Source organism: Poeciliopsis prolifica, unplaced genomic scaffold (assembly GCF_027474105.1).
Source record: "Poeciliopsis prolifica strain line A6 unplaced genomic scaffold, Auburn_PproV2 SCAFFOLD005, whole genome shotgun sequence".
Lineage (NCBI taxonomy): Eukaryota > Metazoa > Chordata > Actinopteri > Cyprinodontiformes > Poeciliidae > Poeciliopsis > Poeciliopsis prolifica.
The window spans coordinates 19,244,992-19,255,542 of NW_026562380.1; the positions used below are offsets into that span (position 1 = coordinate 19,244,992).

Sequence of the window (10,551 nt, forward strand, 5' to 3'; positions counted from 1 at the left end):
TCTAATCTTCTCATCGCCAACAGTAAATCCTGTGAATTTGGTATCATTTAGTCTTTATTTGCCAAAGTTATGAGGGGGGAACCAAATATTTCAGCTGCCTGAAATAATCTGTTCCTCTGTTCAACTCTCTTTGGAGGTAAAGTTACTTACCAAAGTAACTTTAGTAAATAAACAGCAAATGTTACCAAATTCACAGGATTTTTTGTTGATGAAGAGAGGATTAAATACAGCTAAAGACTTGCTTGTAAATTAATTTGTTCCTATGTTATAGAGGGAGGACAGATTATGTCAGGTAGCTAAAATATTTGGTCCCCCCAAAGTAACTTTGGCAAATAAAGTTGGTACTTTGTAATAGTCTGGCTTTGAATTTCCCAGGTCCCTCCCAAAAAAATAATGCAGAAATGAGCAAGGTTTCTAATCTCATTAAACAATCATAAGTTTATATTTCAATAAAATTCACATCAAATTTTTAACAGCTGAGATTTCTAGAAACAAAATCAAACAGCACTTTGTGCTTGCTCTCTGTCCATCCATTGTAGCTCCTTAAAGGCAAAGCATTTGGTTCTCCTAAAACAAAGGAATCAGACCTGAGGAGGTTTCAGTGATTTATTAAGCAACAATTACATTCACAAATTGATCTTAAAATGTTAAATGGGAGAACAGTACTCAGAATTCTGTCGTGTACTTTGATAACATGCAGTTTACTGGGTAAAATGTATTCAAATGAAAAAGTTTAGAAAAATAGCTTGCATAAATAACAGAAATATCAACATTGCTCATTAAAAAAAAAGTGGATTCTATTACAGTAATACAAACAGATGTGAATTTGATTTAAGTACAGGTATATATACACACACACAGCATTTCAGATTTGATTCCTAGTTTTTAAAGAGTCAGACAGCAACTGGGTCATCAGAGTCAAGACAAAGCATATTGGCAAGACTCTGGGATAGCCTCTGATCTTCATCTGCTGGACCCTCTACAGACCCAGGCTTTTCTATTTTTAAAGTACCTAGAGAGGAACCTTCTGCAGAGGCACCGACATCTAAGCTGGGAGCAGCAAGTCTCAGATTAGCATCTTCCGTTGGCGAGAAACTGGCGAGTTTTTCCTTCGACAGTTTCAGTATCTGCATAATATCGATTTTGCTCGTTGCTGCTGCTGCTGCATTACTTACTGGCAGTCTTATCCCTTTTCTTACAACATAGTCCTGTTCTTCGTCGTCGCGTTTTGATAAGCCAAATGCATCAGAAAAATTACTAGGGCCATCAAAGGTTGATTTGGGTAGTGAGTGAAATCTGAAGACAGGAACATCAGTTTCAATATTTGAAGCAGCTTCATCATCATCATCTGCACTGTCATTGACCTCTCCAGTTTTTGGCTTAGATCCTGAAAAGCTGAACTTTGGTATTTTGAAATGTGGGAATCTGGACTTCTCATTAGCATCTACATCTGGAGCGCTAATATCAACTTTGGGTCCTTCCACCTTTGGTCCATTCAGTTCCACTGCAGGAACAGAAATACTGGCATCAGCATCAGGATCGCTCAAGTTAACTTTGGGTGCCTCAATTCCTGCATTTGGACTTGAAAGATCAAGTGCTGGGACCTTGAAATGAGGCAGTTTGAAGTCTCCAAGAACTGGATCTAACTCTACACCTGGTGTTTTTATCTGTCCATCTGGAGCTGTAAGGGCTAGTTTTGGTGCGTTGGTATCCAAATTTGGAGATTTTAATGTGACGTCAGGCGCTTCCAGTTCAGTGTTTGGCAACTTGGCATTGAGATCTAACTTTTGGCCTTGCAATTGTGTTTTGGGTGCCTCTAAATTCAGGTCTGGTGTGTGTATTTCAGCTTCAATCTTGGGAGCCGAGAGATGAAGATCAGGTCCAGAGAGATCAGCATCTAAATCAACATCAGGACCATTTACCTTTGGTTGAGAGAGCGCCCACTTTGGTTTTTTAAAAGTGGGCATTTTGAACTTTCCAGATGGAGGATCAATATCCAATTCTGGTTTCTTAATGTCAACATCAGCTTTGGGTAAATTCAGATCAATGTCTGGTGAGTTAATTTTACCATCTATCGTTGGAGCTGAGAGTTCAAGATCAGGTCCAGAGAGTTCAGCATCTAAATCGACATCAGGACCTTTTACCTTTGGTTGAGAGAGCGCCCACTTTGGTTTTTTCAAAGTGGGCACTTTGAACTTTCCAGATGGACGATTAATATCCAATTCTGGTTTCTTAATGTCAACATCAGCTTTAGGTAAATTCAGATCAACGTCTGGTGAGTTAATTTTACCATCGATCTTTGGAGCTGAGAGTTCAAGATCAGGACTGGATAGATTAGCATCTAAATCAACATCAGGACCATTTACCTTTGGTTGAGAGAGCGCCCACTTTGGTTTTTTCAAAGTGGGCCATTTGATCTTTCCAGATGGAGGATCAATATCCAATTCTGGTTTCTTAATGTCAACATCAGCTTTGGGTAAATTCAGATCAATGTCTGGTGAGTTAATTTTACCATCTATCGTTGGAGCTGAGAGTTCAAGATCAGGTCCAGAGAGTTCAGCATCTAAATCAACATCAGGACCTTTTACCTTTGGTTGAGAGAGCGCCCACTTTGGTTTTTTCAAAGTGGGCACTTTGAACTTTCCAGATGGACGATCAATATCCAATTCTGGTTTCTTAATGTCAACATCAGCTTTGGGTAAATTCAGATCAACGTCTGGTGAGTTAATTTTACCATCGATCTTTGGAGCTGAGAGTTCAAGATCAGGACTGGATAGATTAGCATCTAAATCAACATCAGGACCATTTACCTTTGGTTGAGAGAGTGCCCACTTTGGTTTTTTCAAAGTGGGCCATTTGATCTTTCCAGATGGAGGATCAATATCCAATTCTGGTTTTTTAATGTCAACATCAGCTTTGGGTAAATTCAGGTCAATGTCTGGTGAGTTAATTTTACCATCTATCTTTGGAGCTGAGAGTTCAAGATCAGGTCCAGAGAGTTCAGCATCTAAATCGACATCAGGACCTTTTACCTTTGGTTGAGAGAGCGCCCACTTTGGTTTTTTCAAAGTAGGCCATTTGAACTTTCCAGATGGAGGATAATATCCAATTCTGGTTTCTTAATGTCAACATCAGCTTTAGGTAAATTCAGATCAACGTCTGGTGAGTTAATTTACCATCGATCTTTGGAGCTGAGAGTTCAAGATCAGGACTGGATAGATTAGCATCTAAATCAACATCAGGACCTTTTACCTTTGGTTGAGAGAGTGCCCACTTTGGTTTTTTCAAAGTGGGCACTTTGATCTTTCCAGATGGAGGATCAATATCCAATTCTGGTTTCTTGATGTCAACATCAGCTTTAGGTAAATTCAGATCAACGTCTGGTGAGTTAATTTTACCATCTATCTTTGGAGCTGAGAGTTCAAGATCAGGTCCAGAGAGTTCAGCATCTAAATCAACATCAGGACCTTTTACCTTTGGTTGAGAGAGCGCCCACTTTGGTTTTTTCAAAGTGGGCACTTTGAACTTTCCAGATGGAGGATCAATATCCAATTCTGGTTTTTTAATGTCAACATCAGCTTTGGGTAAATTCAGATCAACATCTGGTGAGGTAATTTTACCATCGATCTTTGGAGCTGAGAGATCAAGATCTGGTGTATTCCAATCTCCGTCCACTTCAGCTTTTGGGCCATGAACTTTAGGTTTTTTCCATTTCAGATGAGGCCAGTTGATTTTTCCTGAGGGATCATCAACATCTGGAGCTGTGAGGTCAGCTTTGGCGAGATTCAGTTCAGCCTTGGGAACATTAATATCACCCTCAATTTTTGGAGACTCAAGATTTGCATCCAGTCCATTTAGATCTCCATCTACTGCCAATCCATGAACTTTAGGTTTCTTCCATTTCAAATGAGGCCAGTTGATTTTACCAGATGAAGATTCTACATCAAGGTCTGGGGTTTGCAAATCAAGGTCTGTGCCTTTAATATCCGCCTTTGGCAGCTTTATATCAACATCAGGGGGATCAAGGTCCCCCTTCACCTTTTGAAGAGAAAGGTTAACATCTGCAGGATCAATATTTGCATCTATATCCAAACCATCCTTTGAGCCATGGAATTTCGGTTTCTTCCACTTCAAGTGGGGCCAGTTGATTTTACCAGATGGGGAATCAATATCTACCTCAGGGCCTTTAATGTCTCCTTTGGGAAAGTCAATATCAACATCTAAATCCCCATCAACCTTTGCCATTGGCACACTGGCATCAGGTACTGAGATCTCAGCATTTAGGTCAGTATCTGGTCCTTTGACATTGGGACTTTTCCATTTTAAATGTGGCCATTTGAATATGCCTGATGGTGCCTCAATATCAGCATTGGGGGCTTCAAATTTTAGATCAGGGTCATTCAAATTTACTTTTGGCTCATTGATTTCCACATTTGGCATATTAAAATGTGACTTTGGAGTAGATAAGTTGAGATTTGGTGCATCTACCTTTCCACTTACGGATGGAAGATCCAAGTCACCAGAGACATCCATTTCTGCTTTTGGTGGTTCAATTTTTGGCAGTTTGAAGTTTGGCATTTTGAACTTTGGGGCCTGGTATTCACCTGATTTATTAACTTTCAAGGAAGCATTTGGTATCTTGACTTTTGGAGCCGACACACTGACATCAGGTGTTTTAAGCGAGCCGTCTATTTCTGATCCTGGTAGTCCTATAGACGGCATTGTGACTGCAGCACCAGCATCGACCGATGGCTTGTTAAGGCTAAGTTTGGGGAGGTCTGCATTGAGAGTGGGGCCAGTTATTTTACCATCCACTCCATGCTCAGCATTTAGCCCTCCACTAAAACTTGACTTTGGAGTTGATAAGTTGAGATTTGGTGCATCTACCTTTCCCCTTACAGATGGAAGATCCAAGTCACCAGAAACATCCATTTCTGCTTTTGATGGTTCAACTGTTGGTAATTTGAACTTTGGGGCCTGGTATTCTCCTGATTTCAAATCTGGTTTATCAACTTTCAGGGATGCATTTGGTATCTTGACCTTTGGAGCCGACACACTGACATCAGGCATCTTAAGTGAGCCGTCTACATCTGATCCTGGTAGTCCTATAGACGGCATTGTGACTGCAGCACCAGCATCGACCGATGGCTTGTTAAGACTGAGTTTGGGGAGGTCTGCGTTGAGCCTGGGGCCAGTTATTTTACCATCCACTCCATGCTCAGCATTTAGCCCTCCACTGAGGCCGTTGAAAGAAACTGCTGGGAGGTCAGCTGATGAATCCAGTGAAAGATCTGACTTAAATAGCCTCTACAAAACAGCAATATAAAAATATAGGTTAAGATACGACTTGCCAAAAAAAGAGTTGATTTCAACTTTGCTTTACTATTAGTCATACATTGGCTCCACACACTACAGAATTACTTTTACTAAAGAATTATTTTTGATTTCAGTTTTATTTCTGTTGATGGAACTGAATCGATCTGGTCGCGTTTGCTCCTAAACAAAAGTATTTACCTCTGTAGAGTTTTTGAGACCCAGTCCAAACGAGTCAAGCCCAACACCAGCACTCAGGTCCTTTTTTGTCAGAACCTTCATATTGTGTTCATATGGCTTTAGGGTCTCCAGGATGTTGCGCACATCACTTTCGTCAAGGTTGCTTAGATTTATCGTAGCTCCGACAATATCGTCCTCTGGAACAATGAGTAGAGAAACTGGTTAGAGATACAAGTTTAAGTTTGTTGAACACAAAAACCATGCAGAATCTGAATCTTTTAGTTTCCAGGTCTGCAGCTTACCTGCTTTTAGGTCACCTTTGGCAGCAATAGCGTTATCTGCATTCCCGCTGATGGAGAGTCCTTCCCCAGAGCCATCCAGAGCCAGACTTCCTGAAATGCTTGCACTCTTGCTTTCCTCGCTCTGTGAATAGTAAGGTTTAAAAAAAAAAAAAAAAAGAAAAAGTGAGGTGTGTTTATAGCCACATCTTTATCATCATATATATTTTTTTACTTACCATTTTTTGCATTTATGCCCTCATGTCACAGAATGAACAACAAAATGTGGTCGAATCAAAGAAATCCCACCCTAAAAGAAAGCATAGAAAAACCTTTGTAGGATAAACTGACATAGAAGCACAACAACAAAAGCTGAATTCGAATCTATTTCACCTTTAAATCTGAGCACGCTGAAAAGACTATAGAACACAGTTTCTAATCTGGTTTTATATTCCAAACTTGCTGGGCTTCTGTGTGAAGCTCTGCTGAACATGACCAGGACTGGCCAATGCGTTGGTTTAATTATTTAATTAGAGCTGTAACTTCTTTCATGTCGAATGGAACTCGCAAAAAGTTTGAACCCACCAGCAGTGACTGATGAGCAGTCCAAACTGTACCTTTAAAATGAAAATAAGACCATAGAGATTCTGAAGGCAACGGATCCAAAAAACAGTGAAAATCCAGCAAGTTGCAGATATTTCATATTGTTACATCCTGCTTAGGTTCTTTTTTTTTTTTTAATTGAGAAGCTGATCAAATTCGCCTGACAGAGAAACACCCACGTTCAGACCGTCTCACACTTCAGGAATCCAAACACTCTGCCTGCTTTGGTGGAGGGAATGTGTCCATCCGAACCTGTCGGTTCAGATGCATTCTGCCTGACACACACAAGCAGCCGTCCTGCCAACCACGCCTCAGTGTTTTCACACGTAAACGCCGAGTCTGTGCCGAGGCGCATTAACAACAGCAGCCCAGGCTTCAAGGGCAGCCGGGCTAGATCGCAAAAGAAATTTCAAGCATGAAAAAATAAATAAATAAATAGATATTAAAAACAAAAAAATTATAAGAAAATCAAGGCTGATTCTGAAACATAAAAAAAAAAAACTTTGCTTTGACTAACATTAACCTCAATAAATCGAGATAAACTGAATGGAATATAAAAACCATGAAGAAATTAACTATGCAACTTCAGATATTTTCATTTTCCCCTCAGCTACATTGAAATCGTTCATTTCTAACGAAATGTCCGAACAGAAAGACGTCTTCTAAAACAACTCTGACTCAAAGACAACCACTGGGTTGATCAGAGTCTGATCTGCAGAGTCACTAGTTACCCTGACAGCAACACGGGTCAAAGCAAAATCCAAGACGCAGCGCAGGCACACAGGGGATTTTAACCAGAAACTGCAACATGAAAACGGCGACAATGAAAGTCTTAAAGGAGTGTATGGACCAAATCCGTGTTTTGAGCTACAGGAGGAGACGGCGCAACATCTTTTTAATTCTTCAAAATCACCAAAACCCCTGGTGTGAAATAAGTGAGGCCTCATGACAAAAATAGAAGTTTTTAGTAAAGATGCATTTACCAGAAATTCCATCCATTTAAACCAAACTACAGGCCAGGTTTATACATAACTGTACACCTTTAAAAAATATAAATCATCTCATCCTGATTTAATCAGGATGACATGATTAAGTAAAGGGAACATACTTTAGGGACTCACCTAGTAGCGCTGCCAGAGATGTCCACTCTTCAGGGTATCACTGCTGCTTTGTTAGGATGAGAGGAACTGGCCTGTTAAATGCCTGCAATCATCTGGGAGAACGAGTTGGACAGCATCAGGACCGCCCCGTCCTTGCGCCCTCTTTCATTTGCAAAAAGCTCAGTTTCCTACACACACACCTTTTAGGCTGGTCTCTTAAGCAGCCGAAACTTAAGCCAGAAAGTGCGCCTAAGCGGGAGAAACACACCACTCCTTTTGCACTGTCTTAAAGTGAGCAGTGCAGGGTTTCTTCTGTTCCCCTCCACCCCCCACTAATTTTATTAGACAATTATTGGCTAAAGATTTGCCAGATCCTTCCTGTTTAGAGTTTATGTCTCACGGTTTAAAAATGATACATTATTATACCAAAATACTGTCTCCTCCCTGTAGGAACTAACATCTGTTTTGAGTGTCATTCATTTCAGACGATCACATTATAACACCTGAGTGGTAAAGCTTCTGCGCATGTTCTTCCTGCTGAAATTATCAACATTTATCACAACAGTGAAGGAGACATTGTTTGACAGCTTCAGGCATGCAGTCTGGAGTCTTCGCTCGACTCGAAGCCATGTAAACAATTCTGTACCGCGTTGAAGGTTTAAGCAGACCTGCTCGTCTTAGAGATGTCATTTATAAAACTATGCATTTGGTTCACGATTTGAAGAACGTTACATGCTCCAATTATAAATGTAGAAAGAAAATTGCACATTTCTGGACTGATGTGAGGATGAGTTTGGGCATCTGGATCATTGTGAGCCTCGCCGGATGAGGTTGAAATATCAGGACTGAAGGGAGAATATTCTGATCCGGGTTAGGATTTCACACAAAAGAAGATTCGAATCTTAAACTTCTTTTTATCTTTTTTTTTTTTTTTTTTTGCCCATTTTGGACCACACGCAGTCCATGATCTAGTCTCTGTGACCGTCTACAACATCAGCTCCGCATGCGTCGCTTTCCCCAGGTTCAGATGCGAGCCGACTCAGTTCAATTCTCTGGAGGGTAAAAATCACATATCAGAATCTCCACCTGAGATCACTGTTGTGATCAGTTAGCTTTAACAATTTGCTAAAGGCTATAATGAAGTGGTGCTGAGTGCAATATAGCATGCTGGCAAGAAATCTCAGCTCATGCAGTGAAGCTGCAAGAGAAAACCCATCGTTTTATTTCGTTGATCAAGAAAGCCGTCCAAAATTCTTGGCAATTTCTATATCAAAACTAAATGACTCACTACCCAGCCCATCCAGTAGAAAAGTACAATGCGATGACTGTTGGCAAGAAAAACCAACCAGGGTGTTGTCTGTTCAAGATAATAGCTGAAGGATGAGCAATTGAAGCCTGAATTCCTCCTGGGGAAAGGTGGACCGAGTGAGCCAGGGCCTTTGAATCTGCTGCCAACGAGAAGCGCGGAAATATAAGCTCTAGTTCTGACTTTAGCTTCATGATTCTGACACCTGCACAACAAGAACAGTAACTTATGCCGCGGCAGGAGCCCTTCAAATAACCTGTGGTTTTGCATCCACTTCAAAAAGTAACCACAATGACACAACGACTGGAAAGTGCCAGCTGAGCCCCTCCTTTACAGATTAAAAGTTACATCTGCAAATCTGAGAAATTGTAAGTTTTTAAAAGAATGTGTTTTTTTTTTTTTTTAACTCATTCTGCTTTGATCCCAGTTGAACTAATTACATTTCAGAGATGGTGATGCTTTTCTCCAAGCAGTGCACAGGCAGGTGGCCGTTAACACAGAACATCTTTACAAGCAAATCAGCTGCCCAGGTCTGTCCTGACATATTCTCTGAAAAGCCAAAGCCAAAGCCAAAGCATTTGCTGAGCCAAATGGGGGTTGAGAAGTGATGTGGTGGGGGGAGGGGAGAGCAGAGAGGTAAGATTTGGGAGTGAGTTGTTGCTTCTTTTTTTAAACAATGTGAAATAACAAGAACAGACTTACAAAACCTGCAGAAGACCTCAGCAAGGCGCAAACCTGGGAGGCGGGTGGATGTGCCCAAGACTGAAATGTCAAAAATCAGCTGCATAAATTACAAGTCTAGAGGCAGGAACTCATTACTGGAGCAGAAACAGGTGAGTGATTGCACTGATGAAAGACAGCTGGGAGGGAACATGAACAAGTCAACTCAAAAGAATCAGAATGAAGAACTGAACAGGACAAGAAAATTCAGTCCAATTGATCGTGAAAATGTTACGAAATGAACAGTGACCTCCAAACCGAAACATCCCGTCTGTGCTCAGCCAAGCTCAGCTGCTGATTCATATCAAATCCTGATATTGAATATCAGTATTTAATTTGAAAAAGTGCCTGCGGTGAACCCGAAATGACTCGCTGGAGACAGGCACCAGGACCCGTCCTGACCCCACTAGGGACAAGGGTGTTTGAAAATGGATGGATGGATGAAAAAGGGCAACAAAAAAAAAAAAAACATAATTTTATTTTTTGTCAAAAAATTAAAAAGTGTCACTTTGACACTTATGTGAGCTATAAAATCCTCATGGTAAAAGAGTACTAGAAATAGAAACCAGAAAGCTGAGGCTGCTGGATGTCATGTAAATGATCAACCTTATGCCTTTTAAACGCAACATGAAATTCAGCTATTTCTAGACCCAGTTTCTGTCGTCCCGTTCCCTCAGGTCCTGCCTTTCTTTTGGAAGTATCACCCATAACATGACGCAACCTCCACCATGTTTTATTCAGTGATCTGACCCAGACTAGCGGTTTATTTGACCAGTGAACGTTGTGGGTGGAGACCCGTGTCTTCACAGCAGTCGCATCGGAGTTGGACTGAGCAGAGCCTGGTAAAAGCACATTCCACACTTTTAAAATTTTTATTAGCAAATGAAAATGCAAACTAATGTGTTGTTTTCCTCCCACTTCAGTATTATGATCTATGACATGACGGTTTATCAAATGAAATCCCATTATAAATGCATTCTTAAGAGATACAATGTGAAAGGACTGAGAGTAAGAATATCTTTTCAACGTATGATATTTATTCTGTCTTGTA

General features: G+C 40.7%; 2 protein-coding genes across 2 annotated transcripts; both read right to left on the reverse strand.

Moving 5' to 3' along the window:
- Positions 1–592: 592 nt before the first annotated feature.
- Positions 593–3,101, reverse strand: LOC129359667 (neuroblast differentiation-associated protein AHNAK-like; the record flags this gene model as incomplete). The annotated part of the gene is made up of 1 exon (XM_055029452.1): positions 593–3,101. A coding segment is annotated over one exon (2,208 nt), but the record flags the coding sequence as incomplete, so codon positions are not given.
- Positions 3,098–9,533, reverse strand: LOC129359906 (neuroblast differentiation-associated protein AHNAK-like). The gene is made up of 6 exons (XM_055029862.1): positions 9,483–9,533; positions 7,496–7,587; positions 6,011–6,081; positions 5,796–5,916; positions 5,515–5,690; positions 3,098–5,307 (listed from the first exon to the last, which is right to left on the reverse strand). The coding sequence occupies exons 3-6, from the start codon at positions 6,020–6,022 to the stop codon at positions 3,148–3,150; spliced, it is 2,469 nt and encodes an 822-aa protein (XP_054885837.1). The 5' UTR covers positions 6,023–6,081; positions 7,496–7,587; positions 9,483–9,533; the 3' UTR covers positions 3,098–3,147.
- Positions 9,534–10,551: the final 1,018 nt, after the last annotated feature.

What these genes read in the sequence shown, in the direction of transcription:
- LOC129359906 (XM_055029862.1), bottom strand. An exon ending in CAAAGGTGACCTAAAAGCAG is followed by an intron (nt 5,691 to 5,795) that starts GTAAGCTGCAGA and finishes TCATTGTTCCAG; the next exon opens with AGGACGATATTGTCGGAGCT. An exon ending in GTCTCAAAAACTCTACAGAG is followed by an intron (nt 5,308 to 5,514) that starts GTAAATACTTTT and finishes GCTGTTTTGTAG; the next exon opens with AGGCTATTTAAGTCAGATCT.